Below are 12,183 nucleotides of genomic sequence, written 5' to 3' on the forward strand. Positions count from 1 at the left end.
TTAATTAGACGGTTGTCACTTTTTATTTTTAATAAATACAAAAAAGGGCTTCTTAGAGACTTACATAGATCAGCAGTGATGGCAGATTAAGTATCTGGACGAGGATGTAGGGCAAACATACCACAATGCTCTTGTTCAGTCAGTATTTCTAGTAAGTGTGCTTTCCTAAGTGCATGGTCCTAAGGTGTCCTGTCCTGATGGTAACTGAGAGGTGGAATGCACCCTCTGTATGATAAGTATGAAGGTGTGTATAAAAGGTCTCATTTTCCAAATAATCAAAACTAAAGTGAGTCTGAGTGCCTGTAGAAACAAAGGGTTTGCCTAGAAGCTGAAATCACCGCTGTGCCTTGCTGTCCTAGGGAACAAAGATAGCAATTAACTCATTGTTAACACGGAGGAAGCCTTGTTGAGGCCTCTCAGGGCTGGCACAGCCACACTGCTGGCCCAGGAGCTGGGGATGGGGCCAGGCTGCGACATCCTGTATGGGCCGGGTGGGCAGAGCTGCAGGCAGGGTGCTGCTGCTGCCAGCAGCCCCAGTGGTGCTTTGAGGTTTGCCATTCTATCTTGTCATCGCAAGCATTATCCAGAATGTTTGCTGTTTGGTATTTGAACAGGGATAGTACTGATAAACCACCATCTCGTTAGCTGCTGCCTGAGAAGTGCACCTAAAACTATTGTAAAGACTAAAACAGAGGTCACGTGTAAAAGATCATATGGAAACAGTGTTCAGGTACCAGAGTTTTTCTAATAAAAACTGAAATGCTTTTGCAAGTCCTCTGCCCGAGGTGGAGCTTCTAATATTTACTAATTGTGATCTATATCAGATGCTGCAAGATGTGGTTCCACGCTGTTGCATCTCATTTGTTTCCTAACTATAAAAAAAATAAGTTAACAAAAATTTCCACGTGTCTGTTTTCCTAGCGGAAGAAAGGGGGAAAAGGAAAAGCTGTCTTTATGTTTTAGAAAGGAAAAGCCTCTGACCGACTTAACCTCACGCCCTGTGTTTGCTGGCTACTTTCCAATGCTGAGTGTGAAGATGATCCGGCCCAGGAAGCGGTCGGTGTTAACGTCATTGATGATCCCTTTCCCGTTCAGCTTGCACTGAATGGGGACCAAACTATCCCTCTTCACATCTGTGAAGTGCATGGCCACCAGGGGGGACGTGTAGTTGACCTAGAAAAGGAGGAAGATGCGTTTAGTTCAGTTCTTCAGGGAGCAGAAAAACACACAAGGCTCTGCTGTGTTTGGTGAATACCTTGAGTAATCGATTCACCGTCATGGGGCAGCTCATTGCTTTTCCCTGTGCCCTTCATCACTCCAAGCACCAAAGAAAAACCCTGGCAGTGCAGGCTGTCACTGTCAGGAACAACTGCTGCTCTTCAACTGCCCTGCGCCAGCTGCCTGCCTTGCAGGGGCTCTGCCACATCAGCCACTGAAGGTTCTGGGGGGCTTTCCCTCCATGCCACCCCAATGCACCCTGCCACAGCTCCCTGCTGTTGGGAGCTCTGGGGCCCTAACAAAGCCTGTTCTGGGCTGCGGGAACTGAATGTGACCATCCCCGCTGCTGGAAGGGGGAAGGGATGTCCCTAAGGGTTTCCTCTGGTTTGTCAGAGATGGAAATAGAGTACTGTAATCCCAGTGCCTGCAGCCTCCCTCCTGCACCTGCCCAAAATAGCCAGGAACACCTCTGTGTACCCGCCGCTCCTTTCCCAGGAGAGCTAACACAGCCGCTGGGTCATCTGCGTCCTTACTTACATGCGTGAGTTTGCCATAGTAGGGGTAATACATGAGGTCAAATGTGCCGTTCCCAGGGTAGAAGTCCACTGCCCTCAGATCGGTCTCATTGCCTTTCTGGGATAGAAACAAAACAAAGGTTCATGCACAGCGTGTGGGACACAGGAACTTTAGCCCTTATCTCCTGCAGCTCCCCATCCCAGCTGCTTCCCCCTGTGCTGCTTGTGGAGCACTCTTGGGGTGGGGGCTGTAGAGGGATGTAGCTGTTCCCAGTTCCTAACTGCGAGATAACAGGAGGGTGTGAGGGGCACACGCAACTGAAGCATGGTCACAGCAGTACCTGCACTTGGCAGTCCACATTCACAGGGACCCCAGCACCAGGACGGTAGCCTATGATCTGCAGAAACAAAAGACATCCACAGCTGTATGTAGTACAGTGCCATGTGTGCTGCCTTCCTTCCGAGGGCTCTTGCTGGCCACAAGGCTCAGAAGGAGCACAGTGTCTCACCACCCTGCACTGTGCCACTTGCCCATGGCTGAGCACTGGGTGGGCGCCTGGCAGGAGGGGCAGAGTGTTGGGAGCATCCCTGCTGGGACACAGCCGCCTCCCTGTGCACAACTTGCTCCCCTTCGTGTTTGTTTTGCCAGCAATACACACTGAGCTGTCCTGGCATTAGAAAACTGCAAATGAATTTGGCTCTATAAAAATACCCATTATAAAGAGGGCGCAGCGTTAAAGCTCTGTTCCTCCCCAAGAGGAGTGTGGCACACATTCTGAGAGCTCCCAGCCCTTCATCAAATCAAACCTAGACAATTTTGTAGTGCTTCTTTGTAATGCTTCCTGGCAGGTACAAGCAGGTTTGGATTTCTCGTTCCCTTTTCCATGGACCTGGGAAGAGGCTGAGTTTTGGGCCCTGCACTCGTTTTGGCCTGTCTGCTGGGGTACACTGAAGGGAGGAACAAGGTCAAACAGACTTTTCTGTACCCGGTTCATCTTCAGCAGGATGCAGGGCTGGCCCTTAGAGAAGCCAAATGTTGGATCCTCAATCCCTGAGCACTTCTGCAGCAGTGAGCGCTTGAACTGGCAGGCCTTCTTCTCCTCGCCGTCGTTGTCGCCCTGGATGAAGTACTGTCCTGAGATGCACTTGATGTTCTTCTCTTCTTGAACTTTGTCATCATAAGCTGGTGGGGAGCAAAAGACTTGTTAATGCTCCTCAAGACCTGCTCAGATCCATGTTCTGAGTTTCCCCTGCCACAGCTCCCAAGGCTCTCAAAGCCTCCCTTCCAGGCAGGAGCTGTGAGACATCCAGAGCTGATCTCCCTGTGAGGATCCCTCTGCACAGGGGCTGGGGCTGCTGTTACCTGCCCAGCTCCAGAGCTGGGCTCATCACCGTGCCATCCCCACATGTTAGCTCAGCTCTCACCCCATGGCGCATCCTATATGCTACACCACACAGCCCTTCATTGCACAAAGCTTGCCCACACCGCAGCCCCCTGCCTACCTGCTAGGAACTGGTGCAAGCTGTCCACATATGGCTGCCACGTGCTGGGCTTGGAGACGTTGAAGGCAATAGTAAAGCCATTCAGGTATGGTCTGATCATTACACCTGGGGGTGAAACAGGTGATGTTAGAGTGGGGCAAGGCCGGCCGTGGGCCTGGGGCAGCAGTGCAGGGCTGGACCTGCTGTGGGTAGCTCAGGCCCCAGCTCCCAGACAGCCATCCTCCTCCTCCACCACCACTCACAGCACAGGGTGGCTGAGGGCCCCCTATGCTCCCAGACACAGCAAGGCAGGGTCTTGGATCCTTCCCACCAACATGAGAGCCCAGGGAAAATGCTCCTTCTGCCACAGGGAAAGGAGGTTTAGAACATCATCTCACATCCACTCCTCCAAATAATATTACATAAAGATACTCTTGATTGGAACTTTGAAGATCTGAGGTATAAACTGACAGCAAATGAAATACTGTTTATTCCTGCCTCCCCAGCCCTTCCATCGCACATGTCCCATGTGGCAGGGGGGCACTGGGGCCGTACCTGGTGGAGACACACGGTCCCGGTAGGTGGGTGTGTAGGGGCTCAGGGTGAGCAGCATCACGTACATGCAGAAGGCAAACATCCCCGCCAGGCACGTGTAGAAGATGAAGTAGAACAGTAAGATCAGGCCTGTGGAACAGAGGGCACACAGCTGTCAGTGCAAGCAGAGCACTGCCTGCAGGGATGCACAACTGCTCCAGAGCACCAAGCCCATGGCAGGGAGCTGTCAGCCCCTGCACCCTGACCACAGGATTTGGGGCTGCCAAATGGACACAGTGCTACCGAAACCCTGAGTATGGGACAGCTGCCATCCATTCTGTGGCACAGCCCTTCCAGAGCTGGGCTGGGCACTGAGATGCTCCCACCACAGCTCGGGCTGCCTCAGCCTTGACATCCATGTTCTAGGGTTTGTTTTCCTCTCGGCCAGGCTGACGGCTCAGGATGTCTCATGAGGCTGCAGCCTATGAATAACACCCCCCGGCTCCGAGCAAAGCAAAACCTAACCCAAACATTTCCCAGGAGAAACGTGACAGCGGCGCAGGGGGAGCCCTGGGAACGCAGCTGTGTGCAAACATGGGGCTGGGAACTGTTACAGGACTGCGTCCTGCTGCGGGCTGCACCGGGCAGATGGAGCTGCCACCGAGGCACTGAGCTCCGACAGCTGGGACCTGATATCCCAGGCTGGGATCACCTGAGACACCAGAGTGTGGAATACAGCTCTGTTCTCTGTTACATCTAATGCTCTCAGTGATCTCCCAGGCCCTCCAGGGCTATGACTACCCAGCTGTGGGACACTGGGCAACATGTCAGCTGCTCACTGTGCCCTCCCCATGCCTGTAAATGCAGCACCACTCCTGGGGCCACATCCAGCCCCACCACAATGATCCGCTGCGGTCACTGTGTGGTGCCTGAGGAGCAGAAAGGGGACGGGGATGGGGACAGGGATGGGATGGATCCCCATGCATCCTGCCAGGTGAGGGGTTATTCCCCACTTGCAGTGGCAGGAGCCAGGTGGTAGCTGTGGCAGGGCCGGGCCCTGTGCTCCCTTGGACTCTTCACACCTTCCCAGGATGTACTCTGAGCAGCCTGAAGTCTCTGTTTATGCATTCTGGATGAATACTGGCATACAGACCAAGGGTGATCTTCTGCTCATCCTCACACCCCCCACTCACTGGTTTTATTGCTCCCATCAAATGTGCAGCCCTGGCAGCTCTAACCGAGCAGTGGTTGGGGTTAGCAAGGACGTTCCCAGGCAAGTGCATCCACTGTGAAGCAGAAAATGCAATGGCTGCTGAAAATGGGGCTCAAACAAGGACCTACCCCAGCTCTTGGCTGTTCTCCCCATGCAGGTTCTCTCCTCTGGGTTCCACAGGAAAGTCTTCATCTCCCCGGCCAGCTCTGCCCATGTTTTGTTCCCCATCTCTTCCTTGGTCTCTGCCTCCGTTCTGTTGGGATCCTGCACTTTCTCTTCATGCTTATTTTCCTGGAAGAGTTACAGAACACAGCCCCCACAGGCAGCCTGAGCATCTCATTGGCCAAAAATAAATGCAAAAGCACTTAATAGCTGGAAACGTTTCAAATTTCCATTTTCCCATCATCACTCTTGAGTTAAAGAGAGGCAGTTTGGGGCTGTTCTGTCTGAGGCTCACTGAGATCCCGGCATTCATTTTCCCATGGCACAATGTCACTGTGGCCACCCCACGTGCCACCCCCCTGTCCTCACATGTACAGAGCTTTGTCTTTTCGACTCAGCCACAGGACAGCCTGCGAGTGGGGAGAGCTGAGGCTGTTCCCACGTCTATGCTATCTCTTATCACAAGCCCATGTTTTCCATATTACTGCAGATGACAGCAGGCAGCATTAAGAGACCATCCACTTTATTTCTCTCAGCAGGGAGCAGCTCAGGGCTCGGTGTGACCCCGGGGCACAGTCTGGGCATTGGGATGCGTTTCTCCCCAATGCTGCCCAGCCTCAGGTGAGTGATCTTAGTTTCAAGGTCAGATGCTGGTTTAGGACACCAGATGGATGGCACACAGCACAGAATCTGGATGCAGTCTGTCATCTGCCTGCGCGGTAGCACAGGGCTCAGCACTGCTGGCTGGCTCTGACCATGCCCATTTCCATCAGCCTGCTGTGAGTGTGGCCCCGCAGCAGCTGCACTGGCACTGGCACTGTGTTTGTGCTCAGGGCCATGGAAACCCGCTGGCCGCAGGCACCTGTTGGCCCAGCGATGTATTTATACCCTGCAGTTTGCCTCGAGACACAGCCAACAGCTAAACAGAAAGTCTGGCTCAGAAATGCCTCCAAATGCAGGAGACCGAGCTCTGCTCACATATACAGACAGTGCAAAGCAGTGAGAAACAAGGAGAGACATGGGTGTGCTCTGCAGGTAGCTGCCAGGACCCCTGCAGGGACGAGCGATGAAGAGGAAGAGGACAAGGAGAAAAGTGTTCTCCCTCCTCCCACTCTCCTCCTCACTAAATGGAAGAGTTACGGCATGGGGAACGCAGGGCTCAGTGCTGCAAAATCCAGCACCCAGTGAAGGTCCCTTCGTGCTGACTTGGCAGCAAGCAGAGGGGGCTGGGGCAGCTGGCCAGGCCATCCCTGCTGCAGGGTGCTGAGGGTGGGCAGCATGCAGGGACTGCTGGGCAGCCACAAGTAGCCGCACGGAGCCGTAATGGCTGAAGCCAGCTCTGTGCTGCAGCCCCACCACCCTCAGAGCCTCTGCCCCCTGCCCAGGGCACAGTGCTGGCAACCTGCAGAAGCACGGAGCAACATTTCCAGAAGCAGAGCTGCCCCTTTCCCCACTATGAAATGAGCTGTGGCTGCAGCCCCCCACTTACCGGCCCCCGGCGGGTGCCTCCCTCGGAGGCAGCGTTCATCTCCATCCCCGGCTCTGAAACGCAGACAAACGCAAATGTTAGCACGGCAGGAGCGCAGGGCTGGGCCCAGCAGCTTCGTGCCCACCACGGGGCCCCCACTCCCCTCTGCAGCCCCCAGCCCCGCTGGCTCCAGCTGACCCATGAGGCCAGGAGACCCCCGCCTGCTGCAGCCAGCAAACTGTGCTGCTTTGTCTCACTCGCCCAGGAGACTTTGGTGCTCAGCAGCAGATCAAAAAATAACTCGCTTTCATAAGAGGGGTGAGCTCAACGCAACAGGATCCCATCCTCAGTGCGAGGCCTTGCCACCTGGTGCCCTTTGCAACTGTACTGTACTGCTGGAGAGCCTCCAGCAGCAGAAACATCCGACAAGGGAATGTGGGCACTGTGAGGAGAGGGGTGTCTGTTCACAAACACCGGCACATCACTAGGGCTCTGTGTCTGCACACGTGTGCCTGTCAGTCGCTGTGGGGTTCTGCTTCATGTCTGCAAACCCCTCCCGGTGCAGAGATGGGCAGCAGAAGGGCAGGGTGATATTTATCCCCTCGCACCCAGAAACGCAGCATCAGCTTCCTGCACCAGGATGGAGGGGGATGTCAAAACTTCCCTTGTTATGAATGATGGGTGCAAACGCCTGCACTGGGGTACGGCACTGGGGTCCCACTGCTGTGCAGAATCAGCGTGTTGGAAGCGGTGGGGTTGGACGAGGGGTGTGGGCACAGCCCTTCCATAGGGCCAGACCCACACAGCTCGAAGCCTAAACAGCGTGCGGGTGGCACATGGGAGCCAGCAGCCCCGCAGCGTTCTGCACAGCTCTCGAGGAATAGCAGGGGCAGCTTTACAACCGCGGCTTGTTTGACACCATTAGGCCCAGCACAAGCGCAGCACCACACAGCGGCTCATCCCCAAATACCCCCCATTAGTGCCAGCAGCCGCGCTCCAGCCAGGCCCCATTTAGCGTTGGGGAATGCGGCCCTGCCATAACGGCGGAGTCCAGCAGGCCGGGCGCCATCTCATACCCGCACGTGGCCGAGAGCCGCTCCCGGCGGTGCGAGCAAATGGGCACAGCGGGAAATAAAGGGCTCTGGCAGCGGCCCCGGGCTGTGCCGGGCTGTGCCGAGCTGTGCCGGGCTGTGCCGAGCTGTGCCGAGCTGTGCCGGGGCTGACCTGCCCGCTGCCGAGAGCCGGATCCGCCGTGCAGCCTTCGGGGCCGGGTCAGCGCCAACAGCCGCCCTGCTGGCACGCGGGGCTGTGCCGGTTGGCTCGAGGCGAACGGCCGCTGCCCTCCCCGCTAATTGTCCCTGCTCTGCTCCACAGGGAGGCTGATAATTAGGCTGGCACCCGATAGGAGCGGGGGGAGGGGGCTGAAGCAGAGAGAGGATTCGCTGTTTTTAACTCGATGAAATACGCTTCAGATAATGACACCATTGGCACTTAGCGCCTCTCAGCCCGAGCTGATCCGCACCTCCGAGTACAACACGGGGCCCAAAACACCCCCGGCCCCGCGGCCCTGCCCCCCGCCTTCATCCCTCCCCCGTCCCGCCGCCCTCCTCTGCCGCCGCGCAGGCGCCGCTCCGCCGCTGCCCGGGCTGTGGCCGCGGCCGTGGCCCGTCGGGCTGCGGCGGGCAGCATGCGGCAGTCCCTGACTCAGCAGCGGCCGGGCGGCATCGCCCTGCCCGACTCCGTGGGTGAGTGGGGGCCGTGCCGGGGCCGGGGCCGGGTCGCCGCGTGGTGCTGAGGGTGCGGGGCCGCGTCCCTTAGAGCGCGGTGGGGGCCGCGCCGTGCCCCTGCGCTTGGGGCGGTCGGGGCAGAGCAGGGCGGTGTGCGCCGACCCGGACTCGTCCAGCCGTACGGGGAGGAACCGATGGCAGCTCCGTGTCGGAGCGCGTTGCGGAGCTCTGACACGGGAACGAACCATCGCCTTGAAGCCGGAGCGAGTTCCGTTTCGGCCAGAGGAGCCGCGTTGAAGGATTGCGGTTGTTGCTCTTTGCACCCGAAGTGAGAGCACTAATGTTTGTTTTTGCAGTAAGGGATGATCGGAAGCTGTCAGAAGTGCTTCCATAGGAGACCTTTTGTTTTACCTCGTTGCACGTTCGTGCATCTCGGTTGTGAGCTAGGAAATAACGTAAAAATGTCAGTGTGGTAAGCAGGGCTGTTGCGAAACAGGTTCCATATGCACAGGCAGCGTGCTGTGGGCTGAGTGTTTGCTGTCACCTTGCGTTCATCCCACCCCACAGGGCTGCCCTGCATGGCCCGCTGTAAGGACCCTGGCTGTGCCAGGAGCACTCAGCCCTGCAGCTCACATCATGGGGTTGGTGTATAGGTTGTATAGGTGTATAGGTGTGTATAGGTGTCCTGGAGCATTGTAGAAGTGCTGGTGTTTGGGAGGCAGCAGGAGGACGGGATATCTTTGTGGATTGTAACACAGAGAAGTCTAGGTCTTGTATTACCAGCTTATTTTCAGATCTAGGAGAATAAAATGAGAGCGCTGATAAAAGGTGCTCCCTAGGCTGCTCCAGTTGTTACCTATTTAGCTGCCTAGATATTAATTGTCGCTAAGAGCTCCTTGCTTTTGGCCCTTGCAATGTCCCCATGCTGTGGTTACAGCTGTGCTTAGGGGCACAAGTAAGGGGGTTTGTAGGGGTAATTCCTTCAGGAGACCCCAGTGGGTCGGCAGGATGCTCCTTTCCCTGCACACCCCTCCTGGTGCACCGCCTTGTGTGGCTGATGGCACTGTGGAGAGCCTTGGTGAGGGTACCCTACAGCAGGCCTTGTGCCTACACCATGCAGGGGGGACAGCCATCCCATGGAGAAGGAATTGGTTTGTGCCCAGGTGTGTCATGCAAATGGCATGGGTAGCTTTGCTGCAGATACATTCACACCCTGAGGAAGAGTAGGCACTTGGGCTGTGCATCTTCAAGCTGCCTTTGGGGCCTGAGGGGCTCCTGTCTTTGGTAAATGTGGGCTGGGCAGTTGTGTTGGGCTTGGCCAAGTCCTCTCCACACAGCTGAGTTCTGGATTCATTCCTGCATCTGCCAAGGAGCCCGCATGCCTCAGGTGGGGTGTCCCATGGGCGACTTGCTTTAGGGCATATGCTTGGCAGGAGTAAAGGTAGCCCCGTGCTCTCTTGGGGCACATTTCTGCCCTGCTTCACCCTGTGAGGTGCCGCTGGTGATGTGCACACTACTTGGGAGCCTCTGGAGATGGGAAATATGTTTGCCTTCTCTTTGGGTCCTCTGGGGAGCCCCATGCTGTGAGCTGTGATTTGGAGTGGCCCCAGCAGCAGGCAGGCCCCGGGTGGCAGGGAACCATTACAGCCCATTGCAGTGCCAGCTGCTCACTTCTGCTGGGTTGAGTTTACATAATGTATGACATAGAATCAAAAGGATTGTTCCAAAAAGTGATTTAAAGATTGCGGAATACGCACTGAACAAGCACCCCTGCAGGTGTTGCTGAGCGTAAGATGGAATCTGGCTTTTCTTTTGGCTGATGGGATGACTGTTTTATATTTATGCTCATTTGGGAGATCTATAAATACATTAGACAAAAAAAAAAAGAAAGAAAGAAACCAGAATTAGGCAGCTGTATATATATGAGCTTCCCTAATCCACAGTTCATTATTCAGACGTCTAAAAATACCTGGTCCTTGCTGAAAGTAGAGGTTGCTGCAGCAGGAGGAGCGAGTGGGTGTGACTTTATTTGGAGAACTGTGGACACCTTGTGACATGTTTACAGCCAAGATTTCCCCCCTTCAAAACAAGTGGCGTAGAGTGAGGCTGTTTGACTTAAAGTAAGCAGGCAGACCTGAAAAGGAATGAGTGATGAGTGCCTTGTGGTAGCATTTCTTGTTAGCTCGGTTGTCCCAAGGATGCTCTACTGTATCTAAAAGAGCTTTGCAAAGTTATGGTTCTTAAGGATCTCTTCATTGGCACCTGAGCAATGATATGTAAATGCGCACTCGGGTATCCTAGTGTAGAGATTGATAAAGCACATTAGTGAAGGTGAAAAGAGGCAGCCAAAGCCAAGAAAGGAAATTCACCGTGATGTGGTTGGTGGTGGGAGGAAAAAATCTGTGATGCTGTGACTGTCCCCAGATGGAATTAGCAAATTGTGTTGTATATGTGTGTTTTTAGGGTCGTTCAATAGAAGAAAAAGAAATTCCCTCTACGTAACTGTGACTCTCCTCATTGTGTCAGTATTAATTCTAACGGTGGGCCTAGCTGCTACAACAAGAACCCAAAATGTGACTGTTGGAGGTTATTACCCAGGGGTTATTGTAAGTATAGAACTCCTAGGTAGGTCTAGAAAACGTATTGCCTACAAAGTCCTTTGTGATGCTGCAAATGTTATAAAGGGTGATCTTGTTCTGAATATTAATGTATGCCCGGCTACTTCATTGCCATTTGATTTATTTGTTTTATTATCGTTTTGCACCTGCTGCTCATTCCCATGCAAAAATCCCATCCAGTCAAGTGGCAGTTTCCTCAGAGCTTAAATAATTACACGCTTCTGATCTAGAGGTGGGACAAATAAATAGGTCTTACATCAGTCAAAGCAACCTGAGTGCTTTGTTTGGATGCATCAGATTTACCCCAGACAGACAGAACCAGAGGTGCCAGGAAAAGCAGGGAGTCTGGATCTTACAATGGAAGAGCTCCATCGGAATGGACCCAGTGTCAAGTCCAATAGTGAGATACTGCTCATGTGAACTTATGGTTGTAAAGTTCCCTTGCAGAAGTGTTCAGCAATTGGGAGTCTCTGTGTGGAGAGCTGTTCTGGCAACTTGCGGGCAGAGCATCCACATCAAGACAGCACTAAAGGACCAAGCTGCAGCTGCTTTCGTCTCTTGGGAGCTGCATGTGGCTGGAAGCTTCTGGTGTGACAGCTGTGGGTGCTGCATGGTTGGGTTCAGAGCCTCAGAGTTGGAGGCTTAAAGCCAGCTCGGACAGGCAGAGAGCTGTTCTTGCCTTCTTGCTCTCTGGTTTATTTACTGTGCACAGCTGATCTCTGGGAAGCTTTTACTTCTCAGCGGATGAGCTGTTCTACGTCTGAAGAAAGCCCCTCTGCAGGGGAGAGTGGAGTGTTATTACCAACAGCACTGAGTCTCTTTGCTTTAGGATCGTTTTTCTGGCTTATCCCAGTAACTCCACGCTTAGACCTGATCTTTTAGCAAGAGAAGCATTGAGGAAAGGTGCAGAGCAGGGTGTCAGGCTGGCTCCCAGCTCCCTGTGCAGCCCCCGTGCTGTCAGTGCGCAGGCCTCGTGCCTGGAGCAGCCCCGGGAGCGCCGCAGATGGCGGGCTGCTGTGCGCAGCCCCGTGACATCTCCCTTGCTATTTATGCTCCGCCAACGTCAGCATCGCTTACGTCTTTCCTGAAACTCTTGTCTGCTCCACGGTTTGGTGTATTCCTGCACTCAGGCAGGGCAGTAGGTTGCCGCCTTTACGTGCAGGCAGCCTGCCTGTGTGTGTCGGCCCTTTGCTGGTTTCCCCCTTGGTCCATTAATCCGCTGTTTGGAAATGTGTAACAACCTGGC

At 54.5% G+C, this 12,183-nt stretch overlaps 2 protein-coding genes across 6 annotated transcripts in view; one reads left to right on the forward strand and one right to left on the reverse strand.

Annotated features, from left to right (window-relative positions):
* Nucleotides 1-8,914, reverse strand: ATP1B4 (ATPase Na+/K+ transporting family member beta 4). Of its 3 annotated transcripts, none has more exons than XM_032444388.1 (9): nucleotides 8,731-8,914; nucleotides 6,614-6,666; nucleotides 5,091-5,253; nucleotides 3,771-3,899; nucleotides 3,237-3,341; nucleotides 2,720-2,916; nucleotides 2,075-2,131; nucleotides 1,756-1,851; nucleotides 1-1,173 (listed from the first exon to the last, which is right to left on the reverse strand). In XM_032444388.1, exons 1-9 carry the CDS (start codon nucleotides 8,897-8,899, stop codon nucleotides 1,012-1,014), a joined length of 1,131 nt encoding a protein of 376 aa, XP_032300279.1. In that variant the 5' UTR covers nucleotides 8,900-8,914; the 3' UTR covers nucleotides 1-1,011. The 3 variants fall into 3 exon arrangements, with proteins under 3 accessions (XP_032300279.1, XP_032300280.1, XP_015716219.1); XM_032444389.1 differs by lacking the exon at nucleotides 8,731-8,914 and adding an exon at nucleotides 7,817-8,106 and having other exon boundaries at nucleotides 5-1,173; XM_015860733.2 differs by lacking the exon at nucleotides 8,731-8,914 and adding an exon at nucleotides 6,791-6,892 and having other exon boundaries at nucleotides 5-1,173.
* TMEM255A (transmembrane protein 255A) overlaps nucleotides 8,203-12,183 on the forward strand; it is a 21,914-nt gene continuing 17,933 nt past the window's right edge. For all 3 annotated transcript variants that reach the window (XM_015860730.2, XM_015860731.2, XM_015860732.2), the window contains exons 1-2: nucleotides 8,203-8,337; nucleotides 10,783-10,925. In XM_015860730.2, coding sequence (XP_015716216.1) covers nucleotides 8,280-8,337; nucleotides 10,783-10,925 — 201 coding nt within the window. In that variant the 5' untranslated portion in view covers nucleotides 8,203-8,279. The remainder of the gene's footprint in view (nucleotides 8,338-10,782; nucleotides 10,926-12,183) is intronic.

Source organism: Coturnix japonica, chromosome 4 (assembly GCF_001577835.2).
Source record: "Coturnix japonica isolate 7356 chromosome 4, Coturnix japonica 2.1, whole genome shotgun sequence".
NCBI lineage: Eukaryota > Metazoa > Chordata > Aves > Galliformes > Phasianidae > Coturnix > Coturnix japonica.

Bases quoted from the DNA above. Each gene is read 5' to 3' on its own strand.
- ATP1B4 (XM_032444388.1), bottom strand. From the start codon at position 8,899: ATGCAGGGCAGCCCTGTGGGGTGGGATGAACGCAAGGTGACAGCAAAC. The intron at 3,342-3,770 runs GTACGGCCCCAG...TTTCACCCCCAG, and splicing joins GGACCGTGTGTCTCCACCAG to GTGTAATGATCAGACCATAC. The intron at 1,174-1,755 runs GTAAGTAAGGAC...CTCCTTTTCTAG, and splicing joins ACTATGGCAAACTCACGCAT to GTCAACTACACGTCCCCCCT.